At 42.8% G+C, this 26786-nt stretch overlaps 1 protein-coding gene across 8 annotated transcripts in view; it reads left to right on the top strand.

The window, feature by feature from the left end:
- LOC122558192 (transcription initiation factor TFIID subunit 4) overlaps positions 1 to 26786 on the top strand; it is a 370919-nt gene that overhangs the window by 41415 nt on the left and 302718 nt on the right. For all 8 annotated transcript variants that reach the window (XM_043706504.2, XM_087995688.1, XM_087995691.1 and 5 more), the window contains exons 3-6: positions 13984 to 14115; positions 21236 to 21442; positions 21562 to 21606; positions 24574 to 24696. In XM_043706504.2, the coding sequence (XP_043562439.2) occupies positions 13984 to 14115; positions 21236 to 21442; positions 21562 to 21606; positions 24574 to 24696 (507 nt within the window). The remainder of the gene's footprint in view (positions 1 to 13983; positions 14116 to 21235; positions 21443 to 21561; positions 21607 to 24573; positions 24697 to 26786) is intronic.

The following is a 26786-nucleotide window of genomic DNA, read 5'->3' as shown; positions in this document are numbered from 1 at the left end:
TCTGCATTAAACTCCATTTGAAGCTTTTCAGTCCAGCTCTGCATCTTATCTATGTCCCTCTGGAACCCACAACATTCTTCACCACTATCCACAACTCTGCCTACCTTAGTGTCATCTGCAAATTTTCTAATCCATCCTCCTACACCCACCTCCAGATCCATTATAAAAATGGCAAATACCAGTGGCCACAAAACAGATCCTCGCGGCACACCACTGGTAACTGAACTCCAGGATGAACATTTCCCATCAACCACCACCCTCTGTCGTCTTTCAGCTAGCCAATTTCTGATCCAAGCCACTAAATCACCTTCAATCCCGAAACTCCGTATTTTATGTGGTAACCTAACGTGTGAACCCTATCAAACATCTTACTGAAGTCCACATACGCCATGTTAACCGCCTTACCTCACCAACTGTTTTGTCACCTTCTCGAAAAACTCAATAAGATTAGTGAAGCATGACTTAGTCTTCAGAAATCTGTGTCGACAATCCTGAATCAAATGATTCCTTTTCAGATGATTATAAATCCTATCTCTTATAACCTTTTCCAACATCTTAACCACAACCGAAGTAAGGCTCACCGGTCTAAATTACAAGGGTTGTCCAGACTCTCCTCCTTAAACAAGGGAAAAACATTTGCTCTCCTCCAGTTTTCTGGCACCACTACTGTCAACAATGATGACATAAAGATCAAAGCCAAAGGGTCTGCAATCTCCTCCCGGCTTCCCAGAGAATCCGAGGATAAATCCCATCCGGCCCTGGGGTCTTACCTATTTTCAGATCTTCCAAAATTGCTAAAACCTCCTCTTTGTCAACCTCAATCTCATCTAATATAGTAGCCTGTATCTCTGTATTCTCACTAACATTGCCCTTTTCCAATGTGAATACTGACAAAAAGTATTCATTAAGCGCTTCCCCTACGTCCCCAGATTCCACACACAACTTCCCACTACTATCTTTGATTGGCCCTGATCTTACTCTAGTCATTCTTTTATTCCTGACATAGCTATAGAAAGCTTTAGGGTTTTCCTTGATCCTATCCGCTGACAACTTCTCATGTCCCCTCCTGGCTCTTTTTAGCCCTCTCTTTAGATCTTTTCTGGCTAACTTATAACTCTGAAGCCCCCTAAATGAGCCTTCACGCCTTCCTCTTCCACTTGACCAGAGCTTCAATTCCTTGAGTAAACCATGGCTTCCCCTCTTGACAACTGCTTCCCTGCCTGATAGGTATATACTTATCAAGGATTCGCAGTAGCTATTCCTTGAATAAGCTGCACATTTCACGTGTACCCATCCCCTGCAGTTTCCTTCCCCATCCTATGCATCCTAAATCTTGCCTAATTGCATCATAATTGCCTTTCCCCCAGTTATATCTCTTTCCTTGCGGTATATACCTATCCCTGCCCATTGCTATTGTAAACATAACCGAATTGTGGTCCCTATCACCAAAGTGCTCACCTACCTCCAAATCTAACACCTGGCCGGGTTCATTCCCCAGTATCAAATCCAATGTGACCTCGCCTGTTGTTTGCCTGTCTACATGCTGTGTCAGAAAACCCTCCTGCACACATTGAACAAAAACTAACCCATCTAAACTACTTGAATTATAGTATTCCCAGTCAATACTGGGGAACTTAAAGGCCCCCCATAACAACTACCCTGTTACCCTCACTCCTATTGAGAATCATCTTTGCTATCCTTTCTACTGCATCCCTGGAACAATTCGGAGGCCTATAGAAAAGTCCCAACAGTGTGACCTCTCCTTTCCTGTTTCTAACCTCAGCTGAAACTACCTCAGTGGATAAGCCCTCAAACATACTCTCAGCTGCTGTAATACTACCCTTGATTAATAACACCACACCCCGCCTCTTTTATCATCTTCTCTGTTCTTGCTGAAACATCTAAATCCCGGAACCTGCAAAAACCATTCCTGTCTCTGCTCTAGCCATGTCTCTGAATTGGCCACAACATCGAAATCCCAGGTACCAACCCATGCTGCAAATTCACCCACCTTATTCCAGATGCTCCTGGCATTGAAGTACACACATCTCAAACCAACACTCTGATTGCCGGTGCTCTCTCATGACCCTGTAAACCTATCCCTGACCTCACTATCCTCAACCTTGTGTCCACTGGGACTATCATTCAGGTTCCCACCCCCCTGCTGCATTAGTTTAAACCCCCCCATCCCAAAGAACATTGGCAAATGTGAACCCCCCCCAGCCCAGAATATTGGTACCCTTCTGGTTCAGATGAAGACTATCCTTTTTATAGAAGTCCCATCTTCCCCAGAAAGAGCTCCAAGGATCCAACACCCACCCTCCTGCACCATCCCATGCAGCAATTCTTTTCATCTGTGAAAATGGATGACCTCTTATTCTGAGCTCCATTCTCCGTTTTTTGCTTCACTACCACGTGGCATGGGCAACAAACCAGAGATAACTCTGTTGTAGCTCTCTGCTTCCATCCTAGCTTGCTGAATTTCTACCTTAGATCCCCACCTTTTCCGCTTGTGATGGAAAACTTTTGGTTTTCAATTTATGAGCTGGTCAGTATCATTTATAAAAGGTTTTGAGCCCTCATTGCTTCTGTCTCTTCATCAATAGCCTTTTCATTTTGATTTCACTGTTGGAGTTGGACTTGTATCCATCCCCAGGCTTTGTGCTTTGAACCCAGGTGATGAAAGACCATTTGGCGCAAGATTTTGAAAAATCTTAAGAACCTTTCAGAACAGATCAGCTTTCTTTAGTTGTTGTTCCTGCAAAGCTGATTGACATGTGGTAAAGGAGCTCCCTCTTCAGTTGCCTTTTCTGTTTGATTCTAGTGCCTAAGGTATAAAATCTGCCTCTAGATGAGAGAATTGATCTTGAGATGGTTACCAGAGCAACCTACTTGCTTTGGTTTTTTTTGAATGACTGTATAGTGCTTGTTGGTTGGAGGCAATCTATCCTTATCATCTTCAGAAAATTTGTATGATGGGGGGGAAAAAACTGAGTTTTGATTTTGTAGCTGGGAAAAGTGTTTTTTTTTAACATGTTGCACTGCTAGCTACTGTGAGTAGGATATGTATTTGTACATTGTAGCTGTTGTAAAACATACAACTGGGAAGGTTTTGTTAGACTTCAGTGTTTGTGTATGTTGCAAGCTACAAATGGAGAAGGCATCAGAAAAAGACTGCATTGATTGCACTGTTAAAGGGAACAACAATTCATGTTGTATGAGAAGAGAGTACTGACTGTCACTTTCAGCCCACTTAACAACCAGTCAGCAATGTCTTCTCAAGCATAAAAAATTGTTGTTCCCTTTAAGATTTGGTACTCATGATTTTGTCCTGATGCATGCAAGGCAAAAAAAGTACTAGCTGCAGGAGTTGGCCATTGGCAGTTCAAATCTGCTATGCTTTTCAATGATATTGTTATTGATTTGACAATCCTCAACTCCACTTTGCTTTTCCCATAACCCTTGATTCTCTCACTCTTGAAAAATTTGTCTAGCTCAGCCTTAAATCTCGAAGTACTAAACATTGAAAGTCCTCTGTGGTAAAGAATTCCACAGATTCACTACCTTCTGAGAGAAGCAATTTCTTTTCATCTCTGTTAAAATGGGTGACCTCTTACTCTGAGATTTTGCCCTCTGGTACTAGACATTCCCATAATGAATATAACCACCTCATATACACCATGTCAAGTCCCTGAAGAATCTTAAATGTTTCAATAAGTTGTCCTGTCATTTCATTGAAACCCCAATGAATACAAGCCAAACCAAGTTATTTTCTCCTCAAAAGATAGACCAAACTGATAAACCTTCTCTGGACTACCTCCACTACCTGTAAGTTTTTCGGTTGCAAACTGTTCACAGTATTCCAGATGTGGTTGGTCAGACTTGTACCTTGTGTGGTTCCTTCATTCACTTTGAAATAAAGACTAACATTTCATTTGCCTTTCTTAGTAGCAACTTAACATGTATGATGACCTGTTGTGATTCATAGATGAGAACTCCAAATTGCTTTGGGCTGCAGTTTCCTGCAATCTCTCTCTCTTTCTCTATCCAGATAATCGTTTTTTCTAGTCTGCATATCAAAATGCATAAGCTTACGTGTTCCAACATTTTTTTTCAATCTGCAAAGTTTTTTCTCACTCACTGAACCTATCTATGTGCCTGTGTAGACTGTAGCATCCTCGCCACTTGCTTTCCCACTTATTTTTGTGAAAGCATAGACTTGGTAATAGTATATTCACCTATAAGACCATAAGACACAGGAGCAGAATTTAGGCCATTCAGCCCATCGAGTCTGCTTTGCCATTCAATCGTGGCTGATAAGTTTCTCAACCTCATTTTCCTGCTTTCTCCCCAAAGCCCTTTATCACTTTGATACTCAAGGACCCATCTATCTCAGTCTCAAATATACTCAATGACCTGGTCTTCACAGCCTTCTATGGCAAAGAATTCCATAGATTCACCACTCTCTGGTTGAAGAAGTTTCTCCTTAGCTCCGTTCTAAAAGGTCTTCCCTTTAAGGCTGTGCCCTTGGGTCCTCGTCTCTTCTACCAATGGAAACATCTTCCCAACATCTAGTGTGTCCAGGCTACTCAGTATTCTCTATGTTTCAGGGGTTTAGGGTGTAGGTTTGCTCGCTGAGCTGTCGGTTTGATATCCAGACGTTTCATTTACCTGGCTAGGTAACATCATCAGTGGCGACCTCCAAGTGAAGTGAAGCGAAGCTGTTGTCTCCTGCTTTCTATGTTTCAATTAGATCCCTTTTAGCCTTCTAAACTCGATTTGAGTATAAACCCAGAATCCTCAAGCGTTAAGGTTTTCGATATCTGGGACCACTCTTGTGAACATCCTCTGAACATGCTCCAGGACCAGTACATCCTCCCTGTGATATACGGCCTAAAACTGTGCACAATATTCCAAATGTGGTTTGACCAGAGCCTTATAGAGCCTCAGGAGTACATCCCTGCTTTTATATTCAAGTTCTCTCAAAATAAATGTCATTGCTGCATTTGCCTTCCTAACTACTGACACAACCTGCAAGTTTATCTTGGGAGAATCCTAGACTAGAACTCTCAAGTCTCTTTGCACTTCAGCCTTATGAATTTTCTCCCCATTTAGAAAATAGTCCATGCTTCCTCCTTTATACCAAAGTGTATGACCTCATACTTTCCCATATTGTTCTCTATCTGCTACTTCTTTGCCCACTCTCCTACCTTATCCAAATCCTTCTGCAGCCTCCCTGCTTACTCAATGCTACCTGTCCCTCTGCCTATCTTTGTATTGTCTGCAAACTTAACCAGAATGCCTTCAGTTCCTTCATCTAGATCGTTAATGGAGAAAATGAAAAGTTGTAGTCCCAACAGTAACTCTTGTGGAACACCATTTGTCACCGGCTGTTGTCTTGAGAAGGACCCTTTTAACCCCACTCTCTGCTTTCTGTCAGATAGTCAAGTTTCTATCCATGCTAGTACTTTGCCTCTACCACCATGGGTCTTTATCTTACTCAGTAGTCTCCTGTACGGCACCTTGTCAAAAGCCGACTGGAAGTCTAGGTTGATCATATTCATTGGCTCTCCTTGGTCTAACCAGCTCTTACCACAAAGAATACCAGCAGATTTGTCAGGAATGACTTCCCCTTGATGAAATCGTGCTGACTTTGCCCTATTTTACCATACACTTCCATGTGTTCAGAAATCTCATCCTACATAATGGATTCTCTAACCTCTACCGAAGTTAGGCTAATCGGTCTTACGTAACTTCCTGTCTTTTGCCTTCCTCCCTTTTTAAACAGGGGTGTCACATTAGCAATTTTCCAGTTCTCTGGGACCCTCCCTGATTCTAGTGATTCCTGAAAGATCATCACTAACGTCTCCACTATCTCTTCAGCTATCTCCCATCTGGTCCAGGTGATTTATCCACCATCAGGCCATTCAGTTTTTCTTGCACCTTCTCCTTGATAGCCACCATACTCGGCTCTGCCACCATATTCAGCTCTGTCCCCTCACTCTATTGAGTTTTTGGGATGTTACTCATGTCTTCCAAAGTGAAGACTGATGCAAAGTAATTATTGAGTTCCTCAGCCATTTCTTTGTTCCCCACTACACTCTCCAATGTCATTTTCCAGCAGTCCAGTATCCACTTTTGCCCCTCTTTTGCCCTTCATATATCTAAAGCAATTCTTACAGACTTCCTTTATATTACTGGCTAGTTTGCACTCATATTTAACTTCTCCCTCTCTTTTTTTTTTTGTTGCCCTCTGTTGGTCTTTGTAAGCTTCCCAATCCTCTGGTTTCCCATCGCCGTTCACCACATTATGTGCTTTCTCTTTGGCTTTTATGCTATCCCTGACTTCCCTGTCAGCCATGATTGCCTAATCCTCCCTGAAGGAGAAAGTGAGGACTGCAGATGCTGGAGATCAGAGCTGAAAATGTGTTGCTGGAAAAGCGCAGCAGGTCATGCAGCATCCAAGGAACAGGAGAATCGACGTTTCGGGCATAAGCCCTTCTTCAGGAATGAGGAAAGGGACCCTACCTTTTATCTTAGTCTGCTGGACACACTTTCCTCATTCCTGAAGAAGGGCTTATGCCCGAAACGTCGATTCTCCTGTTCCTTGGATGCTGCCTGACCTGCTGCGCTTTTCCAGCAACACATTTTCAGCTCTAATCCTCCCTGAACCATACTTCCTTTTCCTAGGATGAATCTTTGCTGTGTTTCCTGAATATTCCCAGAAATTCCTGCCATTGCTGTTCCACTGCTAGGCTCCTCTCCCAGCCAGTGCTACTCAGCTCTTCCCTCATGCCTCTGTAGTTTCCTTTATTCAGCTGTAATACCGTTACGTCTGATTCTATCTCCTCCCTGTCAAATTGCAGAGTAAATTCAAACATATTATGATCACTCCCTTCTAAGGGTTTCTTCACTTAAAGTTCCCGATCAAGTCTGTCTCTAAATCTAGTATTGAGTTGAAAAGTGTGCTGTTGCTGTGAGTAAATCCAGTATTACCTGCTCCCTCGCAGGCCCCACCACAAGCTGCTCCAAAAAAGCAATCTCATAGACTTGCCACAAATTCCTTTTCTTGCAATCCACTACCAACCTGATTTTCCCAGTCCACCTGCACATTGAAATCCCCCATGGTCACTAACTTTGCCTTTCCTACACATCTTTTCTATCTTCTGGTATATCTTGCGCCCCAGCTCCTGACTACTATTTGAAGGCCTGTACATAATTCCAGCTTTTTTTTTTAACCTTTTGTGGTTCCTCATTTCTATCCACACAGATTCTACACTATCTGACCCTACTTTGTTTTTTACTATTGATTTAATTTCATTTTTTACTAATAAGGCATTCCCCACCTCCTCTCTTCATCTGCCTAACTTTTTGATAGGATGTATATCCTAGGATGTAGCTCCCAATCCTGATCCCCTTGTAACCATGTCTCTGTGATGGTCATACCTATCAATTTTGGTCTGCACCACAAGCTCATTTACCTTCTTCCTTATACTGTGTACATTCAGATATAACACCTTCAGTCCTGTATTAACTGTCCCTTTCCCCATTAATTTATTTCTCTCGTGTGCTTGCTAACCCTTTCCATGCACTCTGTCCTATTTGTCTGTGCTGAATATTTTAATAACCTCACCTGAGTTTTGCACTCTTACTTCCTCCTTTAATTTGGGTTTTCTAATTTTCCCCCAAGTTTTCTAACTGAAATCGCGTCCCACCCTCCCAATTTAGTTTAAAGCCATGTCTACAGCCATAGTTGTGCGATTCATCCGAACTCTGGTCCCAGCACGGTTCAGATGAAGGCCATCCTATCGGAATAGGTCCCTTCTTCCCCAGAACTGTTGCCAATGTCCCATTTCTTCCACACCAATTTTTGAGCCACACATTTGCCTGTTATTGACCCTGTGCCAATTAGCAGCCGGGAAGGAAAAGTGAGTCTCTAAATCAGGAAGGTGGCTAAACCCGAGATTCTACACCTGTAGTATCTCCCGCCCATCCTCCTCCTCTAACCTTCTTAACTACTCTGCTTTTTCTTTTAAGGTAAGGATTTTTATTTCTTTACCAGGGACTAGTTAAAAATTTACTTTGGTTTTTTTTGTGTGTGTATACATCAAGTCCTTATTTAGGGTAAAAAAAACTATAGCAGAGAGGTATCAGAAGGTATTCTAATTCATACTTGTACAAAGTAACTAATTAACTAACTAAGCAGAGATGGCTGGGCAGGTGATGTGTTGTTGCTGTATGATGTGGGAGCTGGCTGATCCCATTGTGAACGGCAGTGACCACATCTGCAGCAAGTGTTGGTTGCTGGAAGAACTCCGGATCAGAGTTGATGATCTGGAATCTGAGCTTCAAACACTGCGGCACATCCGGGAGGGGGAGAGTTACCTGGATGCTTTGTTTCAGGAGGCAGTCACACCTGGGAGGTTAAGTAATTCGCATTCAACTAGTGATCAGGCACAAAAGAGTGTGACTGTAAGTGAGGCAGGTAGGGGGAACCGGAGTTCAGGAGTGGAGGAGCCTCAGCCCTTGACCTTGTCCAACAGGTACGAGATTCTTGCTCCCTGTACGGATGAGGAAAAGGGCTCTGGACAGGATGAGCCAACTGACCAAGGCACCATGGTCCAGAAGGCCATTCAAGAGGGGGGAGCTAATAGACAAGTAGTGGTTATAGGGGATTCTACAATTAGGGGGACAGATAGTATCCTTTGCAAGCCGGATCGGGAGTCTCACATGGTGTGTTGCCTGCCCGGTGCCAGAGTGCGAGACATCTCCGACCGTCTTGAAAGGATATTGGAGCGGGAGGGGGAGGATCCAGTTGTTGTGGTCCACGTTGGTACCAACAACATAGGCAAGACTAGGGTGGAGGACCTGTTTGGGCATTACGAAGCACTAGGCAGGAAATTGAAGCACAGGTCCTCAAGGGTCATAATCTCCGAATTACTGCCCGAGCCACGTGCCAATTGGCAAAGGGACAAGAAAATTAGGCAAGTAAACACGTGGCTAAGGGATTGGTGTGGGAAAGAGGGATTCCACTTCATGGGGCATTGGCATCAGTTTTGGAACAGGGGGGATCTGTACCGTTGGGACGGTCTCCACCTGAACCGATCAGGTACCAATGTTCTAGCGAAGAGGATAAATAGGGTGGTCAGTAGGACTTTAAACTTCTGAGTTGGGGGGAAGGGAAAGTGAAAGCGATAGGGAGTATGGAGGTAAATGGCAAGATAAGCAGCAGGTTAGCATGTTTCCAGGCGGATTTAAAATTGAGGCAGACTGAGAATGCAGTAAAAAGCAAGGATAACTTAGGACATATGACTTCCAACATCTCTAATGATAAGGAAGTTAGCATTAAGGCACTTTACCTGAATGCTCGTAGCATACATAACAAAGCCGATGAACTAATGGCACAGATAATAGTGAATGATTATGATGTAGTAGGCAGCACAGAGACTTGGTTACAGGGGGGTCAGGACTGGCAGTTAAACCTCCATGGTTTTTCAACTTATCGAAAAGACAGAGAGGTGGGCAGAGGGGGTGGGGTTGCCTTGTTAGTTAAGAACAAAATTAAATCTATGGTATTGAATGACATACCGTCGGATGATGTGGAGTCTGTGTGGGTGGAATTGAGGAACCACAAAGGCAAAAAAAACATAATTGGAGTTGTGTATAGACCTCCTAACAGTGGTCAGGACCAGGGACGCAACATGTACCGGGAAATAGAGAAGGCATGTCAGAAAGGCAAGGTTACATTGATCATGGGAGACTTCAATATGCAGGTGGACTGGGTAAATAATGTTGTTAGTGGATCTAAAGAAAGGGAATTCATGGAATGCTTACAGGATGGCTTTTTGGAACAGCTTGTCATGGAGCCCACAAGAGAGCAGGCTATTCTGGACCTAGTGCTTTGCAATGAACCAGACTCTATAAAAGATCTTAAAGTAAGGGAACCCTTAGGAAGTAGCGACCATAATATGATAGAGTTCAGTCTGGAGTTTGAAAGGGAGAAGGCAAAATCGGATGTAATGGTGTTACAGTTGAATGAAGGTAATTATGACGGCATGAGAGAGGAACTGACTAAAATAGACTGGAAGCAGAGGCTAACCGGAAAGACAGTAGAGCAAAAATGGCAGAAGTTTGTAGGTATAATTGAGGACACTGTACAGAGGTTCATTCCCAAGAAAAGAAAGATTAACCGGGGAGGGATTAGACAGCCATGGCTGACAAAGGAAGTCAGGAAATGTATTAAAGAAAAAGAGAGATCCTATAAAGTGGCTAAGAACAGTGGGAAATCAGAAGATTGGGAAGGATACAAAAGCAAACAGAGGATAACAAAGAGTGTAATAAGAAAGGAGAGGATCAAATATGAAGGTAGGCTAGCCAGTAATATTAGAAATAATAGTAAAAGTTTCTTTCAGTACATAAGAAACAAACGACAGGCAAAAGTAGACATTGGGCCACTTCAAACTGATGCAGGAAGCCTAGTGATGGGAGATAAGGAAATAGCAGGAGAACTTAACAAGTACTTTGCGTCAGTCTTCACAGTGGAAGACATGAGTAATATCCCAAAAATTAAAGGGTGTCACGGGGCTGAGTTGAGTATGGTTGCCATTACGAAAGAGATAGTGCTAGAAAAGTTAAAAAGTCTTAAAATTGATAAATCTCCTGGCCCCGATGGGATACACCCTAGAGTTCTGAGAGAGGTGGCTGAGGAAATAGCAGAGGCATTGGTTGAGATCTTTCAAGAGTCACTGGAGTCAGGAAAGGTCCCGGATGATTGGAAGATGGCTGTTGTAACCCCCTTGTTCAAGAAAGGATCAAGGCAAAAGATGGAAAACTATAGGCCAATCAGCTTAACCTCAGTTGTTGGTAAAATTCTAGAATCCATCATTAAGGATGAGGTTTCTAAATTCTTGGAAGAGCAGAGTCTGATTAGAACAAGTCAACATGGATTTAGTAAAGGGAGGTCATGCCTGACAAACCTGTTGGAATTTTTTGAAGAGGTAACAAGTAGGTTAGACCAGGGAAACCCAGTGGATGTGGTCTATCTAGACTTTCAAAAGGCCTTTGATAAGGTGCCACACGGGAGGCTGCTGAGCAAGGTGAGGGCCCATGGTGTTCGAGGTGAGCTGCTGGGATGGATTGAGGATTGGCTGTCTAACAGAAGGCAGAGAGTTGGGATAAAAGGTTCTTTTTCAGAATGGCAGCCGGTGACGAGCGGTGTCCCGCAGGGTTCGGTGCTGGGGCCACAGCTGTTCGCATTATATATTAATGATTTGGATGAGGGAACCGGGGGCATTCTAGCGAAGTTTGCCGATGATACGAAGTTAGGTGGACAGGTAGGTAGTACTGAGGAAGTGGGGAGGCTACAGAAGGATCTAGACAGGTTGGGAGAGTGGTCCAGGAAATGGCTGATGGAATTTAACGTGAGCAAGTGCGAGGTCTTGCACTTTGGCAAAAAGAATAAAAGCATAGACTACTTTCTAAATGGTGAGAAAATTAATAAAGCCAAAGCACAAAGGGATCTGGGAGTGCTAGTCGAGGATTCTCTAAAGGTAAACATGCAGGTTGAGTCCGTAATTAAGAAAGCGAATGCAATGTTGTCTCTTATCTCAAGAGGGTTGGAATATAAAAGCAGAGATGTACTACTAAGACTTTATAAAGCTCTGGTTAGGCCCATTTGGAGTACTGTGTCCAGTTTTGGTCCCCACACCTCAGGAAGGACATACTGGCACTGGAACGTGTCCAGCGGAGATTCACACGGATGATCCCTGGAATGACAGGTCTAACATATGAGGAACGGCTGAGGATACTGGGATTGTATTCGTTGGAGTTTAGAAGATTAAGGGGAGACTTAATAGAGACGTACAAAATAATACATGGCTTGGAAAAGGTGGATGCTAGGAAATTGTTTCAGTTAAACGAGGAGACTAGGACCCGTGGACACAGCCTTAGAATTAGAGGGGGTCATTTCAGAACAGAAATGCGGAGGCATTTCTTCAGCCAGAGAGTGGTGGGCCTGTGGAATTCATTGCCACGGAGTGCAGTGGAAGCCGGGACGCTAAATGTCTTCAAGGCCGAGATTGATAGATTCTTGTTGTCTAGAGGAATTAAGGGCTACGGGGAGAACGCTGGTAAGTGGAGCTGAAATGCGCATCAGCCATGATTGAATGGCGGAGTGGACTCGATGGGCCGAATGGCCTTACTTCCACTCCTATGTCTTATGGTCTTATGGTCTTATAGCTCATTGCTCAGGTAGTTATCCAGAGATTATTACCTTTTTGCGTCTCCTTATTACTTTAGTTCCTAGCTCTTCATACTTGCTTGGCAGAACCTGTGCCCTAGTTTTATGTATGTCATTGGTACCTACATGCCCCACGACCACTGGACCTTGACCCTCCCACTCTGCAGCCCAAATCAGATATTCCGAACCCCAGCACTAAACAGGCAACAGAACCTTTGGGACTCTGTCCTGTTCACAGATAACAGTGTCTGTGCCTCTAACTATACTATCCCCAATTATAACATCTCCCCCTATACCCAACTTGACTGGCTCCCTGCACCACAGTGCTGCAGTCAGTCAGTCGGCTCATCCTCCCTGTGGTCCCCATTCCCATCAACACAGGGAGTAAAACTCTTGAACCTGTTGGATAAGGACAGGGGCTGAGGCTCCTGTAACTCTACCTTCTGGATCCCTCTGTCTGTCTCTCACTCTCAGCCCCATCTTCCTATCCGTGACCACTGGCCAATTCAAGTTAGTTAGCCTAAGTGGTATGACTGTCTCCTGAAACACAGCATCCAGGTAACTCTTGCCTCCCTGGTATGTCGCAATGTTTGAAGCTCAGACTCCAGCTCATCAACTCTGAGCAGGAGTTCTTCCAGCAAACAGCATTTACTACAGACATGGTCATTGGGAACACAATGGGGTCCACCAGTCCCACATCATGCAGAAACAACACATCATCTGACTCTCCATCCTTATTTAATTAGTTTTGAATTTAGTTTTTTAAAATCTTAATTGTTTTTGAATCTCTGATGCAAGTTGTAATCAATAAATAGGTTGAAACTAATAAATTACAACAGAAAGTTTCTGTGTCAGGCCTTGGGACACTGGTGAGCTCCAGTTTTTCCAAGTTTTTTTTGTTTTGCACAGATGCTTTGAATTGTTTGGACAAGGAGAGATGTTCTGTTAATGTTTTCCTGCCCTTGGAACACTGGTCATGGAACTGGTCAGGTGAATTTTAACCATAATGAAGTGTTGGAGTATAAATTGAGATTTAATTAATTTTGATTGTCGCGAGGTCAGTCAGGAAAATCATAGTAAATCCAAGATGGAGCTTGATAGTTTGTAGGTGAAAGAGGGATTTCAATTTAGGACTACTCAGGTGGACAACAGTGGTTTGTGTAATCTGGTATCAGAAGCTGAAAGGGTTTAATTTTGAAGCCAAGGTGGAGAGTCCCACTGGGCAGGGTATTGAGGTTGAAACAAAAAAGATGAACTAAATCAGGAGTTTATGTTGTTTCCTAATGATTGGTGATTTAGATTGGTTACATGTGACAGAATTTACCAAAAAGTTGTTGGCCTGTTGTGTAGTTTTTCAGTAAACCCAGTCAAGCAAGAAATTGTCACTTTGTTTTCTTGGCATTCTGAAAACTCCTTCCCCTCCCTCTGTCTTGGAATGGGAATCTCTGGCTGAGTTTCATTGATATGCTGGTTTTTGACATGGCCACCACTTGAAGCATAATGTGCTAGACCAAATGGCCCAGATCAACATCTTCAGCGAGTATATGGGTGAATTTAAAAATGTAATTAAGAAACCAGGATGGAGAGACATGGAGTTCAAGTTTGTGGAGAGTTCGAGATAGAGATATTGTTGGAGATTGTTGTTCAATGCAGCAGAGAAATCCACACATGGCAACTGGTACCTTGTGTGGACCAATGTTTGAGATCATGTGTTTTGTTCTATTAACTGGCATCTGTGGTTTCAGCCGGCCATGACCATCTCCTCAATCAGGCCAGGACATCCACTGCAAGCCAAAGTAGTTCAACCTGCTGCTACGTCAGTTAACACAATGTTGGTTGCTGCTTCACAACCTGTCCCTACAGCAGCTCCCACTTTGGTAAGTGTGATGCCATCCTGCTCTTGCAGTGAATGTTTTTCCACACTACTGAAATGGATATGGTGCATGCTGTGACGAATGTTGTTCATAGTATCATATTACTGCGTCTGATAGTGGCATTGTGTTTGAAAATATAATATTTATTGTTGGGAAGAAACTGTTTTAGCTTTCTGTAAATGGTGGGTCGTGTGTGAATAAGCTGCTAATTGCAACACCAGGAAAGTTCTAGTCATGCTGAGTGCATTGTCACAACCAGCAGACAAAATGATTCAGGTTCAGTTTGCATGCTGGCTGTTCTTGTTTTCAGTTTGCAGGATAGAACAGCAGGGTGAACATGTCAGTTGGCCCATGGTGGATCTGTATCTCGACCTTATCTATCTGCCTTGGTCCTAGATGTGTTGCTGGAAAAGCGCAGCAGGTCAGGCAGCATCCAAGGAGCAGGAGAATCGACGTTTCGGGCATGAGCCATTCTTCAGGAATCCCGAAACGTCGATTCTCCTGCTCCTTGGATGCTGCCTGACCTGCTGTGCTTTTCGAGCAACACATTTTCAGCTCTGATCTCCAGCATCTGCAGTCCTCACTTTCTCCTTGGTCCTAGATGCAATGACTCAGACTGGGCAGCATGGGACCTAGGTTGAAGTCCAGTTTTGGGTGATTGTCTGTGTGGAGTTTCCACATTCTCCCTGAGTCTGTGGGGGTTTCTGCTGGGTGCTCTGGTTTCCTTCCCCCAGTCTGAAGATGTGGTTAGATGGGTTGGCCATGTTAAATTGCTGGGTGAAAGAGAGGACTGTAGATGCTGGAGATCGGAGTCGAGAGTGTGGCACTGGAAAAGTGCAGCAGGTCAGGTAGCATGTGAGGAGCAGAAGAATCGACGCTTTGGGCAAGATTCCTAATGAAGGGCTCTTGCCCGAAACGTTGTTTCTCCTCCTCAGGTGCTGCCTGACCTGCCTATTCTTGACTCATGCTAAATTGCTCCCTACTATCTAGAGATCTGCTAGCCAGGTGGATTAGTCAAGGTAAATGCAGGGTTATGGGAGAGGATGGAAGTCTCAGTAGAATGCTCTTTGGTTGGTCAGTGCAGGACTCCGAGTTGAATGACCTCACTCTACACTAGGGATTCTGAGATTCTCTGATTCTGAAGCTGTCTGTATGAGGTAAGTGTTCAGGCCTGGGCTGATGCTACTGGCCTTGTAAGTGCCAGGCAATGACTATCTCCAACAATACAGAATTGAGCCATCTCCCCTTGGCAATAAGTGACATCATCATTGATGAATTCTTCACCACAGGAACCCTGTGAAGATTACTATTAACCAGAAATGTAACCAGAGCAGATCAGAGTCTTGGAATTGTCACAATTAACTTACTACCTGACTGCCTGAGTTCAGTCTACGGTCTGCAGGCACAGAACAGAGTTTAGTGAAATGCTTTCCACTTGTTTTCATGAGTGAAGTTCCAAGAGTACTTAAGAAACCTGAATAAAAGCAAAAGACTGTGGATGCTGGTATTCAGAAATAAAAACAGTGTGTTGGAGAAACTCTGGCAGCATTTGGAGAGAGAAACAAGCACTTTGACATTTCAAAACAGATATTTTGACTCTTTGGAGTGATGAGTTGGAAAATTATGGATTTTATCCAAATGACAGAGGAAGAGGAAGATGAAGCAACATTTGAATTGTACAATTTCAACCTTGTGTACTCATTTTCTTTTCTTAATGTCATCACCTATAAATTGATGAGGCCAACTAGAGGCTGAGTGACCACTTTGACAAATACCCTATTCATAGGAATGATCCTGTCATTCCAATTGCTTGCCATTTAAATAAACCATTATGCTTCATACTGACGTCATGATCTTTGGCCTGCTACAGTGTCCCAATGAAGAATAGCGAAAGCTGGAGCAACAGCATCTCAAACCTATCAGCTTCTCTGCATCAATATTGCAGCCCCATCCTCCCTCAGTTCTCTTGCTCTCAGCAGGTAGCTAATATTTACATCTATTTTCCATACCTAAGCCTCATTTACCACTATTTTCATTTAGATTATCTTTTGTTCTTGGTTTGCCCACTCTTTGTTCCACTTGCTTAGAATCATAGAGATGTACAGCATGGAAATAGACCCTTCAGTCCAACTTGTCCATGCTGACCAGATATGCCACATTAAGCCAGTCCCATTTGCCAGCATTTGGCTCATATTTCTCTAAACTCTTCCTATTCATGGTACCCATCCAGATGTCTTTTAAATGTTATAATTGTACCAGCCCATGTACCACTTTCTCTGGCAGCTCATTCCATACACACACCACCTGCTGCGTGAAAAAGTTGTCCCTTGGTTTCCTTTTAAATCTTTCCCCTCTCACCTTAAACCTATGCACTCTAGTTTTGGACTCCCCTACATTGGGAAAAAGACCTTGGCTATTCAGCCTATCTGTGCCCCTCATGATTTTGTAAACTTCTCTAAGGTCACCCATCAGCCTCTAATGCTCCAGGAAAATTAGCCCAGCCTCTCCCTATAACTTAGACCCTTTGTTGTCCAGTATCTCCTTAAAACAAATTGGTCAAATATAACCAAAATGTTACTAATGAGTTTGTCCAAGTGTCCCACAACACCGAAGTAGTCCAATCATTACGAATGCAAGCCGGTACCAATCCAAAACAGTCTCAACTTTATTAGGAAACAAGGTACAATAACATTTACTATGATATAATGCCTTGTCTAATCCTATTCAGCTCCTTAAATTTACAATACGTCCTGATGTTGTGTAGATTTGCACAGCTACTCTCTTTGTCTCTGTGCACAGCTGCTTGCTTTCTTTTTTGCAGATGGTCAATGGGTATCTGCCTTTGGCCATGCTGATCTCCTCAGAATGTCCGAAAGGGTTCAGAAAATGATGTGCAAGTGAACTTGTTTTATACATTTTAAAATGAGTTTTTTGGAACTTTCTACAGTTCTAGCCAATCAGGGAAACTTTAGATTAGATTAGATTCCCCACAGTGTGAAAACAGGCCCTTCGACCAACCAGTCCACACTGACCCTCCGAAGAGCAACCCACCCAGACCCATTCCCCCTGACTAATGCACCTAACACTATGGGCAATTTAGCATGACCAATTCACCTGACCGACACATCTTTGGACTGTGGGAGGAAACGGGAGCACTTGGGGGAAATCCACGCAGACACGGGGCGAATGTGCAAACTCCACACAGACAGTCGCCCGAGGCTGGAATTGAACCCAGGTCCCTGGCTCTGTGAGCCATCAGTACTAATCACTGAGCCACAGTGCTGCCCTAATAGTTTGAAACATTGTCAATCATTTGAATGGCATGCTACTGTTTGTTTCTTTGTCTTCTACAGGACCCAGTGCCTTTCTGTCTGGGCCCTCCTTTGTTTGTCAGATAAATTGTTGAGGCTACGTCTGTCCAAACTAACTGTTGCCTTTACATTATGCCATTGTCATGAGCATCTGGGTGTTGTGTTTACACTGTCTGGTATGTGGATTTTGTAACTTCAAAGTTTTACTTGGCCAGTGTACCCAACATCCCTTGCTGTTTGGCAAAGGCAACATCCTTGGAAGTCTTTTCTGCACCCTTTCAAGTTTAACAACATCTTTCCTGTAGCAGAGACCAGAATTATATACAGTATTCCAAAGGTAGCCGGACCAATGTTTACATTGTTGAAAATGTGTTGCTGGAAAAGCGCAACAGGTCAGGCAGCATCCAAGAAGCAGGAGAATCGACGTTTCAGGCATGAGCCCTTCTTCAGGAATCTTTTACATAGCCCATAACCTCCCAACTCTCTTAACCAATGCACTGACCAATGAAGGCAATTGTACCAAATGCCTTATTCACTAACATTTTTACCTGCGGCTCCATTTTCAAGGATCTATGAACCTGCACCCCAAGGCCACTTTGTTCAGCAACATTCCTTTGGATGGTACCATCAATATTAGTCTTGCCCTGATTTGCTCTACCAAAATGCAACAATTCACATTTATCAAAATTAAACTCAAATTACCACTCCTCAGCCCATTTGAACAAAGTGCCATTATACCATGAGATAACCTCCTTCATTGTGCACTCGATCACCATTTTTGGTGTCATCTACAAACCTACGAAGTTGTCCTTCCCCTTTCAGTCACATTAAAACCATAATTTTCCAACTCCTTTTTGTTCCTTAAATGTGCCTTACTAGACTTGATCAAATTACTCCGTTTCTATCTGTTCGATGCTGCCAGACCTGCTGGATTTCTCTAGAACTTTGTTTTTACTGAAGAAATTTGGGACTTTCCAGGACAAAGCAGTCCACTTTACACCAACCAATACCATAAATATAGACGTACCCTACCACCAAGACACTGTGGCTAAAATGTGCGTCATCTACAAGATGCATTGCAATAACTTGCCAAGCTTCCTTAAGTAGCACCGTTGAAACCTGCAATTTCTGTCATCAAAAAGAATGAACAGCAGACACCTGGAGAAATCACCTGCACGTTTCCCTCAGTGGCATGTGCTATTTAACTTGGACTGATATCACCACATGCTCGTTGTCACCGGTTCAAAATCCTGGAACATGCTAACCACACTCTTTGTGTACCTGCCCCAGGTGCAAAATTGAAGTTTAAACATCGAACATTATGGTGCAGTTCAGGTTCTTTGGCCTTCGATGCTGCACTGACCTTGGAACCAATCTGAAGCCCATCTAACCTACACTATTCCATTTTCATCCAAATGTTTATCCAGTGACCATTTAAATGCCTTTAAAGCCGGCGAATCTACTACTGTTGCAGGCAGTGAGTTCCACGCCCCTACTACTCTGAGTAAAGAAACTACCTCTGACATGTGTCCTGTATTTATCACCCCTCAATTTAACGCTATGTCCCCTCATAATTGCCATCACCATCTGAGAGCAAGGTTATCACTGACGAACCTATCTAACTCTCTGATAAGCTTCCTGTCTTAATTAAGCCACCTCTCAAACTTGTTCTCTCTAATGCAAACAGCCTCAAGTCCTTCAGCCTTTCCTTATAAGATCTTCCCTCCATACCAGGCAACATCCTAGTAAATCTCCTTTGAATCCTTTCGAGCACTTCCACATCCTTGGTATAATGCAGTGACCAGAACTGTATGCAATACTCCAAGTGCGGCCGCACCAGAGATTTGTCCAGCTGCAGCATAACCTTGTGGCTCCCAAACTCAATCCCTCAACCAATAAAAGCTAACACACCGTATGTCATCTTCACAACTCTATCAACCTGGGTGGCATGTTTAAGAGATGTATGTACATGGACACTGAAATCTCTCTGCTCATCTACACTACCAAGAATCTTACCATTAGCCCAGTACTCTGCATTCCTTCCAAAGTGACTCACCTCACACCTTTCCGCATTTGCCATCTCTCAGCCCAGCTCTCCAGCTTATCTATGTCCCACTGTAATCTGCAACATCCTTCAGCACTATCCACAACTTCACCGACCTTAATGTCACCCGCAAATTTACTAACCCATCCTTCTACGCCCTCATCCAGGTCATTTATTAAAAATGAAAAACAGCAGTGGCCCTAAAACTTGCAGTACCCCACTAGTAACTGTACTCTAGGATGAGCATTTCCCATCAACCACCACCCTCTGTCTTATTTCAGCTAGCCAATTTCTGATCCAAACCGCTAAATCACACTCAATCCCAAGGCTCCTGCGGGGAATCTTATCAAACGTCTTACTGAAATCATGTTTCCTTAACTCTGCTTTGTCTCCATTGATGCTGCCAGACTGACTGAGTTTCTCCAGCAATTTCAGTTTTTGTCTCTCGTCAGTTCTTTTCAACAAAATGAGAGGACCTGTCTCCATTTTTAATGAGTTATTTGAATCGAGACAACATGTTAATGTTCATGTCTGCAAGCACTTTGTTAACTATGCATTTTGAATTCAAATGGTTGATTATAAATGAAAACTTTTTCTGAAGATGGCAATTATGTAAATATATCCCCTTCCCAAGTTTGAGATGCTTGGTCGGATGGTGTAAGTATAGTGTGACAAGTTTTCACAGGAAGTTTCCATTAAAATTGTGGCTGTAGAATTTATGGTGAAAATATAAAAATAGAAATAATCTTAAATATAAGAATAATGCTTTCAAACCAGAAGCTGAGTTCTAACGTATCCTTGTTCCTGTTATCATTTACTTCCAACCCTTTCACCTAAAAGCAATACTTTGAATTGAAGTCAGAATCAAGGAGAATTTGAAATAATGAAGATCTGGCGAGTCTACAGTTAATTTTTTGTCAAAGTTTTGAGGATTTAACTTAAAAACCGTTCAACAAATGTTTACTTTTGGTGATTGGGTTTTGTGGAGTGGTTCTTGTACTTGACGATGAATCAAGAAGCATAATTTCAGACATGAAGCGGTTATAGGAATATTAGTTTGATTTTAAAAATCTGGAAGAAAGAAAAATAAACATCAGTCAAAATGACTATGAATGTGCAAAATTGTTTAAAATCCATATGGTTCACTAATGTCCTTTTGGAAATTAGTTCTCCGACGTATATTGTCTCTAACATTGTACCACACCAATGTGGTTGATGCTTACCTGATTTCTGAATTAACTGGGTTAGATGACCACTTGTGTCCAGCTCTTACTGCAAGGTTTAGGTGATAATTACCAATGATGCCTAATCCTGAAAATGAAGAGAAATTGGAGTACAGGAATTCGAGTAGGCAATTGTGTCCTTCACATCTGCTTTCTTCAATACTATCATGGCCGATCAACTCTTCTTTCCTGCATTATCTCCATCTCTATTAATTCTCTTGAAATGTAAAAAAGTTAAGAATGTTCTTCTCACCTTAGTCATAAATAGCCAACATCATATTCTAGGACTGTGACTGTGAGGTCAAGACTCCCCAGTCAGTTTCACACCAGCATTTTAGTCCTCTTTAACTAGTTAGCTAGCTGCACGGATGATCGTATTCTGTCCTGATCAGTTTTAATTGCAAAAAATCGTCAAACTGAAATCCCCATCGATGTTTTCAGACTTAATAAGTGCTTCTAGTATTTTCTGTTTCTGTTTCTGTTCTTGGTAAGAATTGTTTCTGCCTGTGTGCAATTTGAAATTGCTGTTTTGTTGTCTGTTGCAGGTTTCTGGACATACCAGCACGCCACAGACTGTGTGCACTACAACCTTCTCTGGAATGGCCAGCCATCACATCATCACATCTCAAGCCCAAACTCAACCCCGGACCCCTGCTTCATCTCAGTCCCAATCTGCAACTAAAACTCAACTGCAAGTCCATCCTGAAGTCACACCCAGTTCTCTACTTCCAGGAACACCCACAGTTACAAAGGTCATTGAGAAACACTTTTTTTTTGTCATTGACTTAACAATTTTCCTGAAATGAAGTAGGGCGAGATAGTGAATGTCTTTAATGGTGTTTGTTTTCTTTCTCCTCCTCCCTTAATCTAGGTGTCCATGGCATCGCATTCTGCACCTCTGGGAAGAGCTGGACAGGTAACCTAGCCTCAGCAAATGTCACTCTTCAGAAGGCTCGGGATGTGACAGTGAACTGATCTGATCTGATCGTGCTTAAAACTCTCAAATTTGCTTTCCTGCGATTACCTGAACAATGTCCTCTAGTCCTGTCCTGCTGTGTACAGTGTCCATGAAAGAACTCACATTGCTGGCTAGCATTAACTCCTCTTTATAATGCCCAAGGTTGATTCTTGACTTATGTGGAAGGAACTTTAACAGTTCATTCAGCAGCTGCAGTGCCACTTGGAAATCATGAGGAGTCCAAACTCTACCACCGATCAGTATTATGGTAGCTAAATTTGGCCATGGTAGCGGGAGTTTACAGCAGGTCACATCAATGTCATCATTCTCACTCAACGTGAGCCTACAGAAGAATCAGGTTTGGCATGTTGCCCTATGCAGTTGAGTAGTTCATGGTGCCTTTCACACTAGAATTTGTGCCACCATTAATGTGCAGTGTTCCACAGATTCCAAAATTAAACGAGGTACTAAATAAGTGTCAGTGCCTAGTCGCTTGAGCGCTTTTGAGAGAAGATCCCTTCAGGAGCAGGAGGGAACACAATTCAGGAAAAGGAAACTTTAGGGATACATCTTGATCTTGGAGACTTTAGATCATAAAGACTAACTTTTTTTTTCAAGCTTTTGAACTTGCATGTTAACTTTAAGCGAGTCCTGAGCCAGGATTCCTAAGAAGCTTTGTGTTTTGATTTCCAAAGCAATTCCCCATTTAGAAAATAGCTTATGCTTTTTATTCTTCTCACCAACGTGCATAACCTCACACTTTCCCACATTGTATTATATCTGCCATTTGTTTGCCCACTCTTCCTAGCATGTTCAGGACCTTCTGCAGCTTCCTCAGTACTACCTTTCTTTTCACTTTTTTTTGTTATCTTAAAACTTAGCATCAATGCCCTTTGCTCGTTTATTCAGATTGCTAATGTATAATGTGAATAGTTGTCCCAATACTGATCCCTGTCGAACTCCACTAGTCACTGACTGCTATCCTGAAAAAACCCCCTTTGTCCCCGCCCCCTGCATTGTGCCAGTCAGCCAATCCTCTGTTCATGCTAGTACCTTTCCTTAAAACCATGAGCTTTTAGCTTATTTAGCAACTTCCTGTATGCCGTCGTATTAAAGGCTCTCCTTTGTCTAACTTGCTTGTTACCACTGAAAGAATTCTAACAAATTTGGCAGGCATGACCTCCCTTTGATAAAGCAGTGCTGACTCAGGGCTATTTTGTCATGCATTCTGCCATTTCATCCTTCATCACGAATTCAAAAACTTTATTAGCGACCGAAGTCAGGCTAACTGGCCTACAACGTCCCATCATCTGCCTCCCTCCCTTCTTAAACAGGGGTGTATAGTAGCGATTTTCCAGTCCTCTGAGTCCAGTGATTCTTGAAAGATCACCACCAATACCTCCACAATTTCATCGACTATCTTCTTCAGAATCCTGGGGTGTAGTCCATCTGATCCAAATAATTTATCCACCTTCAAGCCGTCAGTCTTTTTCCTTTGTGGGTCCTCACCTCTAACTACACGGTTATAGAGTCATGGAAACAGCATGAAAACAGACCCTTTGCTTCAACCAGTCCATGCCAGACATAAACCAAACTAAACAATCCAACCTACCCACTCCTGGCCCATATCCCTCCAAGTCTTTCCTGTTTAAGTATCTATTCAAATGTCTTTTAAATATTGTAATTGTACTCACATCCACCACTATCTCAGGCTGTTCATTCCAAATGTGAGCCACCCTCTATATAAAAAAAAGCCTATGTCTTCTTTAAATCTCTCTCCTCTGACCTTAAAAATATGCCCCCAAGTCTTGAAGTCCTCCATGCTAGGGAAAGGACAACTACCATTAACTCTATCTGTACTTCTCGTTATTTTATAAACTGACAGATTGCCTGTCAACCTCCTGCATTTCAGTGAAAAAAGTTCCAGCCTTTCTTTATAGCTCAAACCTTCCATACCCAGCAACATCTTGATAAATCTCTTCTGAGCTCTCTCTAGCTTAATAATATCCTCCCTATAACTGGGAGACTAAAACTGGACACAGAATTCCAGAAGAGGCCTCACTAGTGTGGGCGGCACGGTGGCACAGTGGTTAGCACTGCTGCCTCACAGCGCCAGAGACCCGGGTTCAATTCCCGCCTCAGGCGACTGACTGTGTGGAGTTTGCACATTCTCCCGTGTCTGCGTGGGTTTCCTCCGGGTGCTCCAGTTTCCTCCCACAGTCCGAAGATGTGCAGGTCAGGTGAATTGGCCATGCTAAATTACCCGTAGTGTTAGGTAAGGGGTAAATGTAGGGGTAGGGGTGGGTTGCGCTTTGGCGGGTCGGTGTGGACTTGTTGGGCCTTAGGGCCTGTTTCCACACTGTAATGTAATCTAATAATCTAATCTAAAAAATCTAATCTAATCTAATGTCCTGTACAGCCTCAACATGGCGTCCCAACTCCTATACTCAAAGGGATGAGCGATGAAGGCAAGCATGCCAAATGCCTTTTTAACCACCCTTTCTATATGTGATGCAAACTTCAAAGAATTATGTACCTGCACTCCTAGGTCCCTCTGTTCTACAACATTATCCAGAGTTATAGCATTAATTTTATTCCTACACCTTCCAACCCTATATCAGTTCTCGCAATTGATTTAATTTCATTTCTTACTGGTTAGTCTGTATCTAGGATCAGACAATGAAAGTTTGGATTTGCATCATGATAGGTGGACAACAGGAGTTGGATGAGGAGAACCTCACAAGCTGCATTCGCGAGCATAACAACTCATTATAAAGTGCGTTAGGCCATTGCTTCCATATTCCTTATCAATGTAGAATATTCACACACTGGACTCCAGGAAATGAGGGAAGAAGGCAGAGGATAGAATAGGAAGCAGGCCAATAAATACCTGTGATTAATACCCCAACTCTCTTGTAAATCTAGGAAATGCAGGAAAATGTGAAGAAATGCAAGAACTTTCTCGCAACCTTGATTAAACTAGCATCGCACAGTGGACAGCCTGCAGACACCTCCCGGAATGTGAAGAGTCTTGTTCAAGACTTGCTGGCAAGTGGCAAAGCTTGCTTATAAGTGGTTTTATAATAGTAATTAGAATTTTTGTGAACTATCTAGCCCATTGCCAGTTTAACCGAAAAGTGAAGTGAATTTCCTGGACTGTGAACTGTGTCCCAGATTGGAAAAGGCTAAGAATGTGTTTATGCGACATGAGGGGGAAAGTGTCTGCATGTCTGAGCAAAAATAGTGTCAACTAAGAACACAATCCTGACAATGTTTGCATGAAATCCTCCAATTCATGCACGCAGGTGTTAGTGAATGGTTCAAGTATTGTGGCGTTCTTCAGTTTGTCTTCTGCAGAAGTACGTGAGTTTCAAAAACAATTTGATCATCTTATTTGCAAGGCTCTTTTTTTCTATTTGACTCGTGACATGGGAGTCGCTGACTGGCTAGCATTAATTGCCTGTCCCTAGCTGCTCTTGAACTGAGTGCCTTGCTAAGCCATTTCAAAGGGCAATTTAGAGCCAACCACAATGCTGTGGGTCTGGAGTCACATAGAAGCCAGATCAGGTGCTGATGGCAGATATCCTTCTCTGAAGGACATTAGTGAGCCAGATTGGATTTTCTGACAGGAGTAGATTGTTCATTCCAAATCTTATTTTAATGAAATTCAAATTCTACCATCTGTTGTGAGATTCAAAACTGGGTCCCCAGAATATTAGCTGAGTTTCTGGGTTCATAGTCCCGTGATAATACCAGTAGGCCCACTGCCTCCCCTGTAAATGAATAGAGAGCAGAGTATGCGAATCAGTAATGATTTCTTAGAAGGTGGAGTTGGTGATGACATCCAGAGAGATGCTCTTAGTTTGTTGTTACAGAAGTATAAAACCATCGATGGGGATGGATCAATATGATATCTGTTGCTGTTGTTGAATTGGGGATGAAGATTTGGTTCAGTTGAAAAATTCAGGGAAATGAATAAATATGAGGCAAAGACGTTCAAATGTAGACAAATGTAAAGTAATACATTTGGATGGAAATGACTGAATCGTAATTTAATCTAGCTTTCAATGAAGGAAAAGAAAATTGGGTACTCTAAGCGTAGACCTTCAAAACCATTTGTGGATTGAGAAGGGTGGGTAATGGGGCACTCTGGAAGGGTTGTTTTACATCAGACTGTTGTGTGCAGTTTTGGAGACTCCTTGAACAAGAAACTTGGAGATGCAGTCAAGTTTAATTTTAGATTGTTCGATGGGCTGGTGCTGTCACTGGCTTTACTATCCATCCTTAACTGCTTCTGCAATGACTGGCTGACTTGGTCATTTCAGAGGCAGTTAAGACTCAACCATATTGCTCAGGATCACAGATAAGACAAGGAATTTCCTTGTCTTAAGACATTAGTAAACCAAATATTGGTTACATAATTGCTATTAGCTTTTAATTCCACATTTGTCATTATTTGAATTCAAATTTTGCAGTCTGCCATTAGCCTGGAATTCTGGGTTACTCATCCAGTGAAGTTACCACTATGCAATTCTGTCACCTATGCAACTGGGGAAGAAAGAATAAACTTCAAATGAATGATTCTACTCACTGAAACAGAAATGGTTGAAGGGATCTGTGAAGTTATGCAAAACAGAATGAAAATGTAAGAGAATAAAGAGTGAAAGATTTAGTCAACTCGACAAAACAAAATCCATTAGAGAGGGGAAACATACTCCTGTTTGGTACAAGGAACAGAAATGTTGCAAAAGGAGTTAGCCAATCAGCCCTTCATGTCTGTCTGCCAATCTGTCCAATTGTGGCTGATCTTTGCACAGCTTAATATTCCCTTTTAGTTTCATCTTCTTTGATATCTTTCCGTGACAAAATTCTGCTGAACTTGAAAGCTGCAGTAGGCCCCTCACATTTACAGTCCTTTGTGGTTGCTGGTTGAGGACACTTGGTGGGATGTGAGATAATACTGTGATTTCCACTTGCTTTGTGAACCTCAGTCCTATGAGCTCATCATCCTCCACCATTTCCACCACAATCAGACCCCACCACCAGAAATATATTTCCCTCCCCAGCCCTGTCAACTTTCTGCAGAGACCATTCCCTCCGTGATTCCCTTGTTAGGTCCACACCCCCACCAACCCACC

This window comes from Chiloscyllium plagiosum, unplaced genomic scaffold (genome assembly GCF_037043375.1).
Source record: "Chiloscyllium plagiosum isolate Xiang-an unplaced genomic scaffold, Cpla_swu_hap1 HiC_scaffold_17, whole genome shotgun sequence".
NCBI lineage: Eukaryota > Metazoa > Chordata > Chondrichthyes > Orectolobiformes > Hemiscylliidae > Chiloscyllium > Chiloscyllium plagiosum.
Note: the sequence above shows the minus strand (reverse complement) of the source record. Positions and strands in the feature narration are given on the sequence as shown.